Genomic DNA, 20,451 nt, shown 5'->3' with positions numbered 1-20,451 from the left:
TTATATAATATCTATATAATTTGCAGTTGCAAGTTTACATCATGCAATTTTGACTTAATATCACATAACTGCGAGTATATATCTCGCATTTGTGAGAAAAAAGTCAGAATTGTGAGATGAAAAGTCACAGTTACCTTTTTTAAATTCAGTGGCAAAAGACTCAATCAAAAGACTACAGTATGAATATATACTTTGATCATTTATCAGTATTATACATTTACACAGTTCACATATCTACAGATATTGCAGATAAGAGCAGGTATCTCTGTTTCTATGTCAGTTCTGATCATATAGGCTGATCATAATGCTGCTATGGATCGCTCACCCTGGCAGATGTCGATACATCACACTCAAGATTTAATGGTGTGAAAACACCAGCCATATTTTATGGTTTTGCAAAACGGGTAAATGAGACGTGAATAAGGACAGTTAAGCACTTGCTCAGCTCTAAAAATGGGCCGTAATGGATCCGTGATCAGCTCTGTGCAACGTGAGAACACTGACAACAAGGCACCTTTGCATAAATCCTGCAAGGGCAAACGGGTTTACATAGTTTATGATTCATAGTTTATGATCCACAGACTGTTGGTCCTTGTAATCTGAGCAAGCAGACTGCTACAGCCTAAACTTGATGTTGGAAAGTTTTCTGTTCATGCAAATTTTTATTATCAGCCAGTAAAGGCCATTTGTTGTTTTGTTGCTAAAATAAATGCTGGCAAGACTTCAAACGTAAGATCAGAGAAAGTCAGGTTGTACTTCCCACTGGAAAAACCCATTTTATGACTTTTGCTCTGAAATGAAATACTGGAAAATACGTTTGAATTGTTATGTAACTATGTTAGTGACTTTTCTGGCCAATGACACTGATTTAAATGAATTTTTGAAAAATCATGTTAAAATGCAAATCAAAAATTTCGAGGGATGTTTATTTGTATGTCTCTCAGCGTTCTGCTTTGCATTGTTTAATGAAATACTCTTCCAGTCAAAAGTTTTTGAACAGTGAGATTTTTAATGTTCTTTAAAGAAGTCTCTTCTGCTCACCAAGCCTGCATTTATTTGATCCAAAGTACAGCAAAAGCAGTACAATTCTGAAATATTTTTACTATTTAAATCATGAACCATGTGACACTGAGGATTGAAGTAACGGCTGATGAAAATTCAGCTTTGCTCATAGGAATAAATTACTTTTTAAAATATATTCAAATAGAAAACAGTTATTTTAAATAGTGAAAATATTTTACAATTTTACTGTTTTTGTTGTACTTTGGATCAAATAATTGCAGGCTTGGTGAGCAGAAGAGACTTCTTTAAAAAACATTAAAAACTGTACTGTTCAAAAACTTTTGACCAGTAATGTATATGCTGCAGCAATTATGTTTTTAATTCAATAAAAATAATATGGTTAAAAATATTACAATTAAATATTTGAGATAAACTAGCAATTCTGACTTTTTTTCTCACAAATGCAAGTTTTTTTCAGAATTGTGTGATATAAACTCAATTGCAAGAAAAAAAGTTAGAATTGCAAGAGTAAAACTTGTAATTGCAAGTTATAAAGTCAGAATTGTGTGATATAAATCACAATTCTTACTTTTTTTCTTGAAATTTTGAGATATAAACTCAGTTGCGAGAAATAAAGTCAGAATTGCTAAATAAAAACTCACAATTCTGACAATTTTTTCTCAGAATTGCATGAAATAAATTTGCAATTGCAAGTTATAAAGTCAGAATTGTGTGGTATAAACTCACAATTCTGACTTTTTTTCTCAGAATTGCGTGATATAAACTCAAAACTGTGAGTTTATCTTGCAATTCTGACTATTTTCTCATTTTTGTTCAAAATCTCTCAAAATATTTGTTTTCTCTCCATAACTCTAATATTTGTTTTCTCACTATTATTTGTGATTATCAGATGAAGTTCTGTATATTTTTGTTTACTTTTGTACCATAAACAGATATTTTTGGTATGATATATATTCACAATATATACAGTATATATGTGGTCCTCAAATCTGATTGGCTGAGAGGAGTGCAATATTCTAGTAATAACAACTCCAACCATCTCACCGTTTGTCTCTCTGCTTGCGGCATTTTTCACATCGAGTGTCATATAAAATTTTGAGGGATGTTTATTTGTATGTCTCTCAGTCTTTATTGTATTGCACCGCATTTTGTTTTGTTACACACAATAAAAACTACAGACCTTTGATCAACTATTCAAATATTATCTCACTGGGAGACTTAACTGATAGTGAAAACTGATATTTCTACAGTTTATGTTAGTAGTCTGCTGTACTGTTATAAATATCTCACAGATTAACATTACAAGCTGTCAGAATTGAATCTTTTGGCCATATCAGCAACTGCACCAATTTGCATATTTTTGCTCAGTTTGAGGTTTTTCCTCCTCGAGTACAAGCTCCATATTCTCCTACAACATACTATATGAGCCATAAAATCCTGACATATAATATATTATACTCAACAACACACATTTTTCCTGAAGGTTCAATAAACCGTTCAGTTTAAAAGGTGTGATTTTTCTGACTATCATTTCACATGTCAGGCTACAAAGATTTGAGCCAACATACAGTTCATATTTAGTGTTTCCTAAAAATCTAGGTGTATTTTTTTAAAGGATTAAACATCTCCAGACCCTGGCCGCTGTGTGAAATCAAGTTTCACAGGGCAATTTGCGAAACCCAACTAATTCCATTCAGCGTGGCCTATCTCTCCCTGTAAAACCTCCTTTTCTTACACTGCCTAATCCTCCAATGCAGAACAGTGATTACTGAACGGTCAAAGCTGGAAACAAGGCACTGACCTGCTTAGAAACCATCTTAAACCCACACACGCCAGGTTACCATACCAACTGGCCGGCCTGAAAGAGACAGATAGCTGGATTTGGCTGAGAGTGGCAGAGTCAAATCCTTCATCTAGCCCTCCCCTGGTGCTCGCAAGGCCATAGAAGACAAAACACAAACTGGTCCGCCTTGGTTAACACACCCTGCCCACCCTCCCGTGTGGAAATCCGAGCATCCAGCGCATCAGAAAGACGCAAGAAGGTCGACCGTGTATCTCTTTCTTTGTGTGTTTGAGAAAGGGATGAGCGTCAACAACACAATCGGACGGCAAGAGGCTTTCAGCGGTGCCACCCATAGCCATTCTCCTCCATCTTTTGGCAGAATGGAGGGAGGGGTGGAGGAAAGAGGGAAAATCCCTCCTTGATTATTATTCATGGTACCGATTGTCCTTTCTGGATCTTCAGTTTCCCAACACGTCATTCCATTCTAGCAGCGCTGACAAGTGCCAATCAAAGAGTCGGTATCCGGGTCTCAGCGCTGTCCAAACGATTGAGGATTTGGCAAACAATGGCTTCCGAGCCCTCGGTGACAGTGGGAGAGAGACAATAGTGGCAAAGTGACTGTGTCAGTGTGTGGTCCTGTTTTAGGGCGAAACGATCCTGCTCCGAACACGGCTAATCTCTCCTTCCCCATCTCTTTCATTCACGCCCTTAATCTGTTCGCCAGCGCCTGGTGTCTTCCAGAACAATCCGCCTGGGTCAGTCCAGCTTAGGCCCTTGTTTTTTTGTCCGGGATGATGGCACATTCATGTCCCTCTGTGACATCTTCAGTTTCAGCTGAATGCTAAAGACTATAATAAACACTTGCAGGGGTCGCCCGAGTGACCAGGAGAAAAGCAACAGTAGCCATTCCGTCACAAAAAGGGATTAGGACACCTATGAATTCATTACGAGCCGGGAGCACAAAGGAGTGGTCAGGGAGCCGACGCTGGTGGGAATCGGGGCCGTGTCATGTGTCATTTTGAACAGTGACCGAAACACCTTTATTAGCGGGTGCGAGTCATGAATCGTGATTTGAAAAGCAGTCGTTTATCTTAGCTGATGACTGACATATCCCAGCTAACAAAAATGTGTTCCAAGAACGTTTTGCTAACATTCCCATTTATGAAAACGTTATTTCTGAATGTTTTGTAAATGTTCAAACCGTCCAGCGTTTTTTTTTTTTTAATGTTTGAGGGACATTTTAATCTAACAAACCTTATATGTGACCCTGGACCCTGGTCTTAAGTAGCGCTGGTATATTTGTAGCAGTAGGCAATAATACATTGTATGGGTCAAAATGATCAATTTTTCTTTTATGCCAAAAATCATTAAGATATTAAGTAAAGATCATGTTCCATGAGGTTATTTTGTATACTTCCTACCATTAATACATTTTGTTTAGTACTATTGCTAAGAACTGCACTTTAAAGAACTTTAAAAGGAAATTTTCTCAACATTTTGAACTTTTTGCATTATCATATTCCAGATATTCAAATAGTTGTGTCTCAGCCAAATATTGTCCTATCATAACCATACACCAATGGAAAGCTTATTTATTCAGCTGTCATTTATGTAAATAACATAAATAACAAAAAAAAAAACACATGACTGGCTTTGTGGTCCAGGTGTTTGGAACACCAATATTTTATGTTGTGAGAATGTTTTTTACTGCATATAAAACGTTGGACAAACATTTCCTTTGATCGTTTATACCTGTTATGACAACGTTATTCTTTAATGTTTTGTAAACATTTGAAACGTCCAGTTTTTTAAAATGTTTAGGAACATTTTTCTTAGTTATGTGAACATTAGAGGAACATCACAGTCTACTGTCATAACGTTATGAAAACCTTATATTTGAATGTTCTCTTCTCTCTGTTTAAAACACCTATATTTTGTTATTAGAACATTTTTAACTGATTTTACAAATGTTGGACAAACATTCCCTTTGATCTTTTATACCTGTTATGACAATGTTATTTCTTAATGTTATGTAAACATTCCAAACGTCAGTCACACACAGATAAGCAGACTATTGATCACTTCACATCCCTGTGAAGCCTATATACTGTATTTTATTGAAACTTTAGACAAAATCTAAAAGCTTTTTCAGGCTTTTTTGACATTTTGAGGCTCAAACTAAACAAAAATATCCAAAATGGTGCATTTGCTGATATCTACAGTAGTCAACATTTGAAGTGAATCAAAACCTTTCATCAAAGTTGTCCTAAAACCAAAACAACTTTGATTAACTTGATTAACTTTTTTGATCCACTCCAAATTACAATAAAAAGCATCAGTTGTCCTGCAATCAGTTGTCTCTCTATATCGATAATATGTCTTTGTAAGATGATATTTAAATACTTAGTTTTATGATCAAGCTTTGTAGATTTTACTGTGGGGGCAAAACAAAACATACACTGCCCTCCAAAAGTTTGGAAACACCCCTGGCAAAGTGTGGTTTTGGACGATATCAGCATAAATCCTTATCATTTTTTGGTGCAAATACGTTAAAGTAACTTGACATTCTCATTGAAGACCAGCAATAATAATTTTCATTTTTATTACATAATAATGGCAATATATACATGTCAAAGTCAGACATACACCTTTGCCAGCTGTGATGCCTGGTTACTGGTTTAAACTTGGCCCAGGTTTTTAAAAGATTTTGATAACTTAAACAACTTAATAGCTTCAACAATTGATTGCCAATTAAGTTTAGAATACAATGAATTTAGGCCCAGATTATAGAGAGCTGTAATAGCTGCTAATGGTGGATATTTTGATGAATCGAAAAGTTTTTTCTATGTATAAAATATGTTTTGTAGTTTGTGTTGTCCCTTATCAGTGCAAAATTATCACAGATTATAAAGGATTCATGCCAATATTGTCCAAAACCCCACTTTTCTAGGGCGTTTCCGAACTTTTGGAGGGCAGTGTATGAGATATGTACAATTAAATGTTCCTTAAAAGTCTGATGCATCATATTTGATACTCTAATTTTAACATGATTTAAAAAAAAAAAAAAAAGATGTATGGATAATGTTGTGGATTTGTTTATCTTTTATTACTATATTATGTACATTACTACTAATATAAAAGTTTTTCTTATATGAAATCAGTAAAGATTTCACATTTTAAATTCGCCTCATCTCGTTCCAAAACTGACTGGAAGATATTTTGCAGAACTGTCCATATAATGAAAGTAACATAACCATATATATATATATATATATATATATATATATATAAAAGCATTTTTCAGAATATCTTCTTTTGTGATCCACTTATTAAAGAAAGTCACACAGGTTTGAAATGACATGAGAGTGAATAACATTAGTGGTTTTAATTGTGAGTGGTGTGCTTTCATCTCTCAATCTCCCACTTTCCTCTCTAAAATCGAGAGTTTTTTGCTTATTTTTGATTATCACAAGAGTCCCAATCGGTGATAATCCACGCTCTTCTCAGCGGGAGGCGTTAATCTCATGTCCACTGTTTCAGTCACATTGAGGCCTCCTCAATACCTACTGGCCCTGGGATGACCCTGCTCTGACCCCACACTGACCCTACACTGACCCTCTCCCCAGGAGTGACCATGTCTTTGGACTTTGAGGAGGGTCGTTGCACTGAGACACTCCCACCGTCTCCTAGGCTACATGAGTAACATCTCTTTTGAGGGGAATTACTTTTATTTGCCCCTCTTAGTGAAATAACTGAACAAAACCACTCACCTGTCAGCAAAGCACTGGGAGAGAGAGGCGACAAATAGAGCGGGACATTCTCATCTGGGAATTCACAACCTTGTAATGAAACGGAGCAAAAAAGTTATTTTTAGTTATCTTTTATGGATTTTCTTTTGCAAAACAGTCATATGCTTATGATGATTAAATAGTGTGTTTTGTACTTGAGGCCTGGTCATTTCCTCAAAAGATTAAAGAAATGTCTGTTAATGTCCTTGAGACTTAGAATGGGCTGTTTTGGGGGCAACTTTGTGCCTTGCAGATATGCCATTCTTAGCCGCTTATGGAGGCGGGCGACTGATCGAGTAACATGGAACATTACTTCCTCAACACAATGATGGATGTCAGTCATTAACGTTATTCTTCAAAGCTATGACAGATGCAATACAGCTTAGTCTTAGCAGAATAGGTTATGAGCAGGATATTTTCAGTCTGGTTATGGTTGCATCATGAGAGCTAGGAGGAGAGTACATTAAAGAACCAGATTCTTGATTTTCTTTCTAGACCCTTATTTCATTTATGTACATAAGATGGCCACACAGGGAAGACAAGCCTGGCACCAGGCAGCTGCCTCTTAGAGGGATTATGTGGCTTAACTGTACCGGAGACACAAGGATACCAAACACTGGCCTGGCAGTGATGAGAGCTCCATGGAGTGGCACCTTAACTCTGTACACTCTTAGCAACATGCAGGTATTCATCCTGGAGGTGGACATTATGATGGAGCTTTCAGCTTGCCACTAGAAAGGAGTGTTATACTGCTCACATGCTGGAAATTTTGCCACACAGATCTAATATATACATGGGATTTCTTTCCCAGCTGTTTACTTTCACAGACATAACTGACCGTTTTTGTAACTCAGGTGTGTTTGTAACATAAGCTTGTGTGTATTTGACGATTTAAGTGCAAAAAGACATGAAAGAGAACTTAGATTAGCACTCACATGATGTGTGACAGCAGCTTTCTGTGCGTGTACTTCGGATGTGTGCGAAGTTTAAAGTAATATGGTTTAAAATGCGTGATTTCAATGGGATTAGACCTGATAATCAAAACCAAACAGATGTTTTTTAACAGGAAATCTGAGGTATTAGCTGTAAATGCACAGTCTTATTTTGGAAAAGGGGGCGGGGAGCATTTTCAAAATAATATAATAAATTATCTGTGGGGTATTTTGAGCTGAAATTTCACAGACACATTCTGGGGACAACTGAGATTTATATTACATCTTGTAAAAAGGGGCATAATAGGTCTCCTTTAAAAGTGATCACATTGAGGATTTGTATTTTTGCATATTTGTGGTCAAAATGTTTTTTTTTTAGGTTTAAAGCAATATTTTTGAGTCAGTGCAGTTTAAGCTCAGTAACAATATGTGTGGCATAATTGAAAAAAAAAGTGAGGCTAAATATGCACAATTAAATACACATTAAGGATCATTGATATGTATTTTGCATATTTATGGTCAAAAGGGTTTCTTTTTTTTTAGGTTCAAATGAATATACTTGGGACAAGCAGTATTTGTTTAATAATGTTGAACACCGCAAAAATATTATTTTGACTAGACCCTTTAAAAAAAATAAAAAAAGGAAAAAGAAATATTTGAGGTTAAATATGCAAAATACACCCCGAGGATCAAGGATATGTATTTTGCATATTTACGGTTGAAACGGTTTCTTTTTTTTTTTTTTTTTTGGTTTAGGTTTAAAGGAATAATCTTGAGTTTAAAGTTTAAGTTTAATAACAGTATTTGTGGCATAATGTTGAATATCACAAAAATATTATTTAGACTTGCCCCTTGTTTTCAAGGGAAAAAAAAGGCAAAAATATGCAAAATACACATCAAGGATCAAGGATATGTATTTTGCTTATTTATGGTTAAAAATTTATGGTTTATAAGTTCCAACGAATACTCTTGGGTCAGTGCAGTTTAAAGTTTAATCATTAATAATGTTGAATACCGTAAAAATGTTATGTTGACCTGTTGACTTGACCCCTTGTTTTCTAAAAAGAAAAAAAAAGGCAAGAATTGAGGCTAAATATGCAAAATAAAACACACATTAATGATCAAGGATATGTATTTTGCATATTTCTGGTCAAAGCGGTTCCTTTTTTTGGTTTGGGTTTAAAGGAATATTCTTGGTTCAATAACAGTATTTGTGTCATAGTATTGAATTATGACCCTAATAGTTTTCTAAAATAAATAAATAAATAGAGGTTACAGTAAGGCACCTATAATGGAAGTGAATGGGTCAGTTTTGGAGGATTTAAAAGCAAATTCAAAGCTTAAACTTTAACCACTTACACTACTGTTCAAAAGTTTGCAGTCAGCAAGACTTTTTAAATATAAATTAATATTCAGCAAGGATTCATTAAATTGATCAAAAGTGAAACATTAAATTCTATTCAAAAAATGTTGTTCTTTTAAACTTTCAAAGAATCCTAAAAAGAAAATTGTCAGAGTTTCACAAAAATGTTAAGCAGCACAACTGTTTTCAACACTGATAATAACAGAAAATGTTATTGTAATTTTAAATGTAAATATTAAAATGATATCTGAAGCATCATGTGACACTGAAGACTGGAATAATGGCTGATTTTTAAATTTTTTAAATTTTAAATTTAATTTAGATTAAAATACAAATCAGTTATTTTAAATTGAAATAATATTTTTGTTGCATTTTGTCATCAAATAATTGCAACCTTGGTGAGACTACTTTAAAACTTTTAGATGTTAATGTACATTCATTCTTCTGTTAAAAGCTGTGTATTATTTGATCTGTAACGCTGTTTTAATCATATGTTTTTACAGTTGTTTTAGGGTTTATGACATTATGTTGTAAAGTTGTAAAATTGGACTTGCGGAAGAAAAAATAGTTTTACTTATCTTATGTGCTTATGGAATATTGTGTAAGTGTCTGCTTTATTAGAACTAGCTGTGAGGATGATGTGAGAGAAGGGTATCAGGGCCCCAAATATAAAAATTAGAATTTTGGGGGTATGACGTAGCAGAATGTATTTATCTGACTCATGGAAGTTACCAGTTAGAAGATGTAACCTTGAAGATAGGGCTATATATATTGGTAATCAATATAATGCAAACCATACAATTAATTTTTTTCGTATATAAAAACAAACTCCTGTGGGTAACGACACAATGTGAGCATTGTTGTGATTTCCATCTGTCAAATCCTTTGTAACAGTTCCATGTTGGGTTGTGTGAGTGATGGCACACCTTGGTCCTCACAGGTGGGTTTCCCTCGGTTCTTGGAGCTGCTCTCAGACACCGTTGAGCTGAAAGAACAGGATGATGTCCTTGATCCACTCTCCACACTGATAAGCTGAAACCAAATTAACAAACAAACAGGTCAGCACAAACCACCAGATATGAACGTGTGTGTTTACAGCCTAAGTGTGGGCCCTGCTGCGCTGCAAAGAGGCAACGGCCTCCCTAGCGTCGACAGTAATCTGTCCCAGGGCAAATCTATTGTACTGAAACTTAATTGACGGCAGCTTACAACACATTCATGTTTAGGCCACCGTACCCCTCCCCTCGCTTTCCTCCCTCCTTCATAAAAGAAAGATTAATGCCTCCATCCCTTTGCACCTGCATCCAGTGCTTTGAGTCCTCATACCCCTCGCTGACACTGTTTACCCCTTAAACCTTGCCCTCTGGCCCCGCTGTGGCACATCCATGCCCTCAAATTCAGCCCCCTTATCAGCACGGCAAGTCAGACAAGCCCAACTTCCTTTTCTATAACCTTTTCTCATCCGTAGTGACTGATTAGCCCCACACCTGCCACCCAGCAGCAAGCAGAAATCCCCCAGTCACCTCCATACAGCCATAAAGTCACTCGTAGATTCCTCTGTGTGTGTTGAAATGGTTTTACGAGCGACGTACTCACCCCGGGGCGCTTTCTGCGTCCCTTGAAAGTTGCCAAAGAATCTTGGCCGCTGTTTCTGCCACTTAATGGTTTGCGGTTATCCAGGACTGCAAATAGACACACATGGCTTGAAAACAAGGGCAGACCAAACATACAAGTGCAAAAGAAACGCAAGAAGAGGGATGATAGTGAGTGATTAATGCTTTGTATTTGACATGAGTGAAGGTCCATAATCCCTCTGCAAATACTGATAGAAATGGTGCCTCACAAACGCGCAGCAGCACCTGTCTACTCGCAGCATGCCAGGTGCAGACACACCTAGCGAGGAGCCCGGCCTCCACGCGTTGCCGTGCGTGTTTGTGCCAGACTTTAGAAACACATTAACGCTATTTCAAAACACATCCGATCAAGATTGCACCCAGATCTGATCCGGCGCACGTGGCTTTCCTTTGTAGTGCCTTTATCTGTGGGTTGTGCCTGAACAATGCACAATAGCTACATCACAGGATTACCTCCTGATAGGGGGCCATTGCGACCAGGCGTGTGGATGAACTGAGGTTTTGGGTTAATGATAAACTTGACCCGTTTTTTATCTTGATTAATATGACTTTTTCATAACTCCATAAAACGCTTTTTTTTTGGAGAAGCAACAAACCGCTACATCTTTATGGCTTCAGTTAAGGACTTGTAGCCGCGCGCCCTGGAACAGATGAGAGGCATGCCGGCTTTGGTTCAAAGGTAACGGCAACGGGGTCACACACACATGCACATACACAAATACTAAAAACATTACTCTCAAGGACGGCCAACAATCGGCACACCCGTAACGTTATTCCCCGACGCCCTCTCACAATTGCCAAATTTCCCCAACTCGAATCAACCGTTCCTCTTGGGATTTTTCACCCCCCTCCTAACTGTTATTTTTCAGAGTTATTTAAAGGCAATCAAGGCGCTGTTGCTCGTGAATGTAAACATTGCAATCTGATGTGAGTTGACGGGGAGAGATAGCAAGGCCCAATGCGTCTGCTACGGTCTTTTTACGCGCAAATACGCGCGCATAAAGGCAAGCTTATACGTGCACACACCCACACACAAACGGACGCAGACATTCACCGCTACGCTGGACAGGTGCTTGGCAGCTTGCTATATGATATGTAATGTACCTGTGGACTGATAATATTGGGGAATGCCCGAGCTCCAGACTCGAAGGCCAGGTTCATACTCATCCCCGTCTGGAGTACGACACCATTCGGGGCTTGGGATGGAACCTGGACTCTCGGATCCTCTTCGCTCCAGTAGCAGGAGCTGCACACGGGACAAAGATCCCAGATCACCTGAATCACATCCCACTGTTAGTGCCGCAAGTCCAGGACTCAGATCTGTGGAAAAATAGGAAGAACATGCACATCAATTAGAGCTAATTTGATGTAGATGTGAAATAAAAACATGTTTTTTTCTCTTGTGTAGGTGGAATTAATATAGTATATATATTCAGTTGAAGTCAAAAGTTTACACACACCTTGCAGAATCTCCAAAATGTTAATTATTTTACCAAAATAAAATAATATTTTTTATTTAGTACTGACCTGAATGAGATATTTCACATAAAAGTCATTTACATTTAGTCCACAAGAGAAAATAATAGTTGAATTTACAAAAAGGACTCTGTTCAAAAGTTTACATACACTTGATTCTTAATACTGTGTTGCTACCTGAATGATCCACAGCTGTGTGTTTTTTTTGTTTAGTGATACTTGTTCATGAGTCCCTTGTTTGTCCTGAACAGTTAAACTGCCTGCTGTTCTTCAAAAAAGCCATTCAGGTCCCACAGATTCTTTGGTTTTTCATCATTTTTGTGTATTTGAACCCTTTCCAACAATGACTGTATGATTTTAAGATCCATGTTTTCACACTGAGGACAACTGAGGGACTGATATGCAACCATTACAGTAGGTTCAAATGCTCACTGATGCTCCAAAAGGAAAAAAAACGATGCATTAAGAGCCGGGGGGGTGAAAACTTTTTAAATTTGAAGATCAGGGTAAATTTAACTTAGTTTGTCTTCTGGGAAACATGTAAGTATCTTCTGTAGCTTCTGAAGGGCTGTACGAAATGAAAAAAATATGATATTTAGGCAAAATAAGAAAAATGTACACATGCTCATTCTGTTCAAAAGTTTTCACCCCCTAGCTCTTAATGTATTGTTTTTCCTTCGGAACCTTCTGTAATAGTTGCATATGAGCGCCTCATTTGTCCTCATTGTGAAAAGATGGATCTCAAAATCACACTGTCATTGTTGGAAAGGGTTCAAATACACAAAACCAAAGAATTTGTGGGACCTGAAGGATTTTTCTGAAAAACAGCAGGCAGTTTAACTGTTAACGGACAAACAAGGGACTCTTGAACAACTATCACTAAACAAAAAACAAAAAAACCCACAGCTGTGGATCATTAAGGTAAAAACAACAGTATTGAGAATCAAGTGTATGTAAACTTTTGAACAGGGTCATTTTTTAAATTAAGCTATTATTTTCGCTTGTGGTCTATATGTAAACATATTTTATGTGAAATATCTTATTCAGGTCAGTAGTACATAAAAAATAACATGCATTTTGTATTATCCCTTTTATTTTGGTAAAATAATTAAATTTTTGCAGATTCAGCAAGGTGTATGTAAACTTTTGACTTCAACTATTTGCTAATACCTTTTTTAAGGGTTAAGGATCACACTTTTATCATGTCCCATAAGGATCCTGTGTTTGCGGTCACACCCTGTAGTAATGGGATCACCATTGCTATGGGCCACATATGCAAATCACCAACCCACACTACTGAGGTGTGGCAATTGGGGGAATTTACGCTACTGTCTCACTCCACGCCATGAATCTCAGCACTTCACATGTTATTTTTACAGACACTTCATTAAAATTTTTACTGTTAACCAATGTCTTACACAGATACGCTTCCATAAACAGGCCCATAAGATTATAGGTGTATCTACTTTTAAACACAAAGTGGAAGAAAGACAAAAAGGAAAAAAAGTGTCATGAAGAACCTGTTTTTTAATGTTCTCAGTTACCTCTCATTTGAATATCAGTTTTTGTCTTTTTTTCCTCTTACAAATCCTAGAAACAAACAGGACAAACTGTGCAAGAGTATAGAGCTACATATAAAATCACTCAATTTTTTTCTATAATAAAAATAGAAATGGAAGTATTAAACTAAACTATCCATCTTATTTGAGATTTTCCATTACTACGACCTGTGTATAACCAGTAAAATTTCTTCACCTTCCCACCTTTACTATTGAAAAGACTCACTAACTCTTTAACACCACTAAGCCTGTTTTTGAATCTTGGTCTAACACTGCCACCCAGATAGAAACTCTCCTCATGTCATCTTTATTAAATCACTGAGCTATTCAGTTTGCTGTATTCACACCAAAAACACTACTCAGTGACAGAGACTGATAGTTATTCCATATGGATTTAAACATAATGAGATGCATTACAGTGGCAGGAGTCTATGCAGCCCAACACTGTGTGTTACAAACACATGTTAGTTATCCAGAGGGAGCTAGAAAGGTGAGAGGGTCAGGTCAGGAGGTCAGATCACACAGGCACCCGGAAACGCTTAACACCTTGTAAGAGTCAGGAGGAAATCCTGAGGGAAAAATTCACTTAGGTAATGTTTCTGTCCCCCTCTCGCACTCTCTGACCACATTGTACATACAAACACACACGCTGCAATAATCCTCGGGGCAGGGTTTCTAGTTTAAGGATTAGGTTTTTGACAACAACAAACAGATTTGAAATAATGTCTGTGGGGCAACAGTGTCGTGAGACAATGCTGAGACCAGTTAGTACACTAGTAAACGAAGTTTACACAGCAGCCAGCAAGTGATTTTTATCTCTTGGACCTTACAGTATTTGAGTTTTCCATGATTGACAGCCTAACTTATTTACCAGTAGACATTTCTGTTGAAACAGAGAGTAAATAATTATGGCATGTGGAACCAGTACGCATGTTTTAAAACAATCTTGTTCATAAGATTGGCATAGACAATAAACTGATTACTTGGAAAAACCTGTAAATATGGAGCAACTTCTGTGTTACAAGGAAGTCAACGGATTAAAATTGACATTGTAGAGAACTGTTATTATTAGCAAGCATCATAGCTAAACAACAAAAAGGTAAAAAAATTTAAATACTTCCCCAATACTGTAAATATATGACAACTGTTATATATGACATATATAAAAGTTTGGGGTCAGTAAGTTTTTTATTATTTAATTCAGAAAAATAAAATCAGCATATTTAATTTAGCAAAGGTGCATTAAAGTGACAACATGCCAATATACACTACCAGTCAAAAGTTTTTGAACAGTAAGTTTTTTATGTTTTTTAAAAAAGTGTCTTCTGCTCACCAAGCCAGCATTTATTTGATCCAAAATACAGCAAAAACAGTATTATGAAATATTTGTACTAGTTTTTTACTGCATTCTATTTAAATATTTTTTAAATGTAATTTATTCCTGTGATCAAAGCTACATTTTTAGCATCATTACTGCAGTCTTTAGTGTCACATGTATTAAAACAATAATTAAAAATATTGAAATAATATATATTTAAAACATTTGATTACATATATATATATATATATATATATATATATGTATATATATTTAATACAATGTTTTTTAAACACTAAATCAGCATATTAGAATCATTTCTGAAGGATCATGTGACTGGTGTAATGATGCTAAAAATTCAGCTTTGAAATCACAGGAATAAATGATATTTTAAAATATATTCAAATAGAAAACATTTATTTTAAATAGTAAAAATATTTCAAATAAATAAATAAATGCAGGCTTAGTGAGCTGAAGAGACCTTTAAAAAAAACAAAATCTTATTGTTCAAAAACTTTTGACTGGTATTGTAATGTCACAAGTTTTGTATTTCAAATAAATGCTGCAACATTCTATTGCTCAAAGAAACATAAAAAGAAATGTATCAATCATCAGAACTGTTTTTAACAATAATAAGAAGAATTTTTCTTCTTAATGATTTCTGAAGGATCATTTGACACTGAAGACTGTAGTAATGGCTGCAGAATATTCATTTATGCTGTCATATATTTATTTATATTTAATAACTTCTTTTTGTTTACTACAGTGACAATATAAACAGCCTATGTTTGAATTGTGTCCATGGCTTGGCCAGTATTACCTGTGGTAGGTGAGGAACGGTCAGTTTGACTCCCGGCTGGGTGGTCTGGAGACACACAGGAACTTGAGTGAGGGGCCAGATCATCCAGCTCAGCAAAGATATCAGACTGTGACCTGTCAGACTGGGAGTCAGGAGTGCCTTCCATTGAGCTCTCATCTGAAACAGTCCAAAAACATGATGTGTAAACACAAAAGCAATATGCTATGTACACATTTCTTTATGAGCTCTTTCGAGGGATTTGCATTTTCGTGCAATGTACGTTTTAACCTATTTCCTCAGCTGTCATGGAAGCATACCGTTTGATTATTGCTCCAGGCTGATTGAATATTGTAGAGCTTACACCCTTCCCTGCAGGGCCGTCTCAGTTCCTGAGAATGACTTTTGGCCAGAAGTGTAGATGAACAGATACACATAATGCTAACAGTCAAATGCCTTGTAATAACTTTATACTTTTAAACACTACAGTTTATCATCTCATATTCCATTCTCATACATATGTATATGTATATATATATAGGCCTTCTTGTCTGCCTGCACTAAGACTCACGCACAGCTATTGTATGGGAGCAGCCCTCGGCTTACCACTCACACACACAATAGAGGGACTTGACTCGACACTTCAGAGCATATTGGTGCTGTCAAGCTTGCCGTCATCTTCAGCCAAGTGCTTCTTGAGACGATCTATGTGTCTGTGAGGGAGTGCGTGTGGGGTTTGTGTACACTAGCCTATACATTGGATGAAGGAAGAGTCAGAAATGAATCAGGCCTTGGGGTAAAATGCCTGATTATTTATTTTTACATTATCTTTTTTACATTTATCTGTTATTTATCAGTTACGTTAAATATTTAATAATATTCCATGAGAAACAAAAGAATTTAATTTTTTCAAGATTCTTTGATAAATAGGAAAAAAATGCATTTATTTGAAATTTGGGAAATTTCTGGGTTGTTTTATTTAACTATTGTTTAAAAAGTACTATATGGGTGGCTTAAAATATATATGGGTGGCTTAACTATAAATACTTTGTAAATTAAAAATCAGACAAATAATTACTAGATTCAGCAATAATCATAAGGTGAACATTTATTATTAAGCAATTTAAAATTGTTTATTATTTAATTATTATTTATTAACTTATTAATAAATGTTCATTTATTGAGCATATTAATAATAAACGTTAATAAAGTTTTGGGTTCATTTTAAACTAGAAATATGGTACTTTTTAAGCAATAGTTGAGTTAAAGAAAACTACCCAGAAGTTTGGGTCAAACATTTAACCTAACCGCTGGGTCAAAACAACCTGCTGGGTTTGTCGTTATTTCATCCAGTGTTTTTTTTAGAGTGTATAAAAGTCTTTAATGTCACTTTAGATCAATTTAATGGTTAATTGATATATATAAATAAGCTTTGTGTGACACTTTTTGCTAACCGTTCAGAAACTATGACTCTTATTCCAACTATCCTGTAAGTAGACAATTATTTCAAATGTTTTCCAGCAAAAAATAGACATTTCTAACAATGGTGGAAAATGCACATTGATTATAAATATCAGGTTATCTATACTTGTTTAAAAGGTTGGATCAGAATGTTTGTCACATATGTGCCATATGTGTCCCGTCACTTTTTATTCCTTTCTCTCATTGGCCACAATGTATGGAGATTTTTAGGGCCAGGCAATGTGTGCGTGTGGTATAGAAGTCTCAGTGAAGCCTGGGGGTCCCGCTCATTGTCAAAGACAGTTACACTCTTGAGATGGGGCTGAAAGAGGTCGCTGTGGGGTCGGCCACTGACTGCTGGACCATAGCATGGAGGGCTGACAGAAGGCTGGACAGTTTTACAAAAAGCCCCCCAGACTGGCCTATAGTCTTGTATGCACACAACCGCACACAGACAGACTTGAAAAAAGTTCAGAAAAGGTCACTCTCTTGTCACTTTCTGTCCTCCACTGCAATAATTTTAAAGTAAATCACTAAACCGCAGCTGTAATATCATATCAGTGATATATTATCTGTCTGTCCCCATAAGTGAGCAAACAAGACGCTGATAGTCGCTTTATCACTCCTCTGAGTAAAAAAAAAAGAGAAAAGACGAAGAAATCTCTCTGCAATTTCTGAATTGTTTGCTCTCTTTCATGAACTCTCAGTTTGAGTCAGATGTCAGTGCCCCAGCTCTTTATCCTTGCAGGGGACGGTAAATTAGCGCACGGAGGGCATCTAAGAGATACGCATTGTAGCTGAGGCTCGCTCACTGTTCACCCGTCAGCGAGGCGGCGGTCAGCTCGGATTTATGACCGCCGCTCCACACGTCTGCCTTTCAGGGAGTGGAGAGAATAGAGAGAGAAAAGAGGAAGAAAGAAGGGAACGCAGGAGGCTAAGGCTCAGAGGGGAGAACACGACACAGCCGGCATCACCGCCACCCTCCCCTCGTCCCCCACAACGTCCCCCATTGTAAAGGCCTTGGCCGCTTTGAACTGGGGAATCAAACGGTACCAGCCTGATTCCCCATCAAAAGAACCCCCTCGCTTTCCCTCTGCTTTCAGTAAAGAGCAGAAGAGAAAAGCTCCTTGCCATATTTATGACTTAGTCGCTGTGTAGAGAAAGCCGAAGCTCATGCTCGTGGTGTAGGACTTTGATTTTCTTTTGTTCTCTTTCATGTCTGAGGTACGGTGAATGTTCAACTCTGTTTGGCCCAACTGACCCCAGCGTGTGTGGATGAATACGCGAGACTCAATCTAATAAAGCGTACAGTGTGTGTAGGTGTGTGTGTGTGTGTACGAGATCAGATTTTGCCATTCTTTCAGGGATGGAATTTCTAAAAATGTCTCCAGAAGAATAGCAAACTTTAAGCCAAGTTCATAAATGGGCTGATTAATATCTTAATTCATAAAATTCAATAAATGTTATATAAAGTTTACTCAAGTTCAGTCATTATAATTAGCTTATATTTAGAATATCCCATTAAACTCACCTTGCAGTTCATCTTGCTGTGGCATGATGGGAGGAAGCACAGGCCAAAGGTTCCATCCTTTCTGTTGTCGAGCAATCAGGTTTTTGTGACTGAATGCCTAGGCCAGACCGGCTGGATCCATGGCGTCCATGCAGCGTTTCATAGGTGCACTGTTGGACGACTGGGGTGTGTTGGGATTGAGGAGTTTTGGAGGTGTAAATTGGAGTGTCTGGCAGGCAAGTGGAAGGTGTTTCTTGTTTGCAGGAGGTGAGAGATCTAGAGAGACGTGCTTGAAGGACATCCATTCGAGAGCTGACCTGACTGCAACTTCCTGCAGAGCTGAAGTGAAGCTCGGGGAGAGAAGTAGAGCAGCCCTCTTGATAATAATTATTCTGGTCGACGTCAGAAACATGGTTATCTTCGTCATTGGTGCTATTGTCTTCACAATGGTCATCACTGGAGTTCACTAGTAATGTAAAGAGAATGCAGAGATAAATCAGTTAACTGCATCATATACTTTTCATTTTAATATGGATGATACCCAAGTGTTAGGAGAAACATTTACCTGACTGGGCATCTGAGAAGCTACTGTTCAGGTCAGTGCTACGGCTGAACTGGCTTGATGAAGGCCGGCTAAAATCGGAAAGAGAATTTGGGGTCACAAATGAACTTGGTGTACCTGGAGTGACTGGGCTACTTGGAGTACTTTGGGTGCCAGGAGTAGTTGGGGTGGCTGGGATGCTTGGGGTTGTTGGAGTGGACAGAGTTGTTGGGGTCATTTCATCAGCCATTTCATGGTGCCCTTGATTCAGATCTTGTGGAGCAGAGCATGCATCTTCTTCCTCATCTGTCAGCTGTAAGTGTGTATAGGGGGTTTGGGATTTTTGAGGGTGATTAACAAACTTGAGAGAGGGAGACGGACTTGCTGGGAGTTCTGGAGAAGCTCTACTTGGATTAGGGCATCCGGGTACAAGTGGTAGAACCACACTGAATTGAGACCTCCTGGAATTATCCACATTTTGGCTCCTCTTGGTATCTGGGAAAAGAAGAGGTTAAAGATCTTTTGAAATGAATGTAGTTATTAGGACATCCCATCTCTGTGTGGTTGCAGGGGTTCAGATACAACTAGGAGTGTCAAATTCTGCTCCTACAGGGCCACCGTCCTGCAGAGTTAAGCTTAAAACTGCTCCAAAAATCTGACTGGAGGTTTCTAGTAAACCTTAAGACCTTGATTAGATGGTGGAGATCTGAAACTGAATGCTGCAAGAAGGTGGTCCTTTAGAAGCAGGATTGGAAACCCATGCCCAAGTGGGAGACTACAACTGGGTCAAGGTTAGGGTCACACCGCAAGTTGAGGTTAGGGAATCTTTTCTCGAAAATGCAAATGAGAAAGGGCATCACTAATGCACAAGAGCAGTTTCTAGTAACCCTTAAGGTCTTGGTTAGTTGGTTAAAAATCTGATGAATGCTGCAAGAAGGTGGTTCTCTAGGAGCAGGATTGGAAACCCTTGACCAAGGGCAGGAGTAGGACACTCCGATCCTAGAGAGCCAAGAGGGGTCCTAGAGAATCTTTACTCAGAGTTAGGCAAGTTCTGTCCTAGAGATCCGCTGCTCTGCAGAATTTATCTCCAACCCTAATCAAACACAAATGAACAAGCTAATCAATGTCTTTAGGATTACTAATGCTATAGATAGGTTAGGGTTAAGGTTAGAGCTAAACTCTGCAGGACAACGGCTCTTTAGGACCGAGCTTGCCAACCCCTGACCAAGAGGGAGATTACAACTGGGTCAAGGTTTGGGTTGCACCA

General features: G+C 37.4%; 1 protein-coding gene across 2 annotated transcripts in view; it reads right to left on the bottom strand.

The window, feature by feature from the left end:
- The window catches only part of LOC127164584 (uncharacterized), a 46,861-nt gene that overhangs the window by 5,890 nt on the left and 20,520 nt on the right, over positions 1-20,451 (bottom strand). The window contains exons 1-6 of one of the 2 annotated variants that reach the window (XM_051108588.1): positions 18,665-18,818; positions 15,697-15,852; positions 11,628-11,843; positions 10,486-10,571; positions 9,816-9,921; positions 6,577-6,645 (exon numbers count right to left, since the gene is read on the bottom strand). In XM_051108588.1, the coding sequence (XP_050964545.1) occupies positions 6,577-6,645; positions 9,816-9,921; positions 10,486-10,571; positions 11,628-11,843; positions 15,697-15,852; positions 18,665-18,689 (658 nt within the window). In that variant the 5' untranslated portion in view covers positions 18,690-18,818. Of the gene's footprint in view, positions 1-6,576; positions 6,646-9,815; positions 9,922-10,485; positions 10,572-11,627; positions 11,844-15,696; positions 15,853-18,664; positions 19,110-19,208; positions 19,680-20,451 lie in introns of those variants that run through there. The other variant, XM_051108587.1, reaches the window with a different exon arrangement.

The sequence above is a fragment of the Labeo rohita genome, chromosome 4 (assembly GCF_022985175.1).
Source record: "Labeo rohita strain BAU-BD-2019 chromosome 4, IGBB_LRoh.1.0, whole genome shotgun sequence".
NCBI classification, from domain to species: Eukaryota; Metazoa; Chordata; class Actinopteri; order Cypriniformes; family Cyprinidae; genus Labeo; species Labeo rohita.
This window is presented reverse-complemented; position numbering and strand designations above follow the sequence as displayed.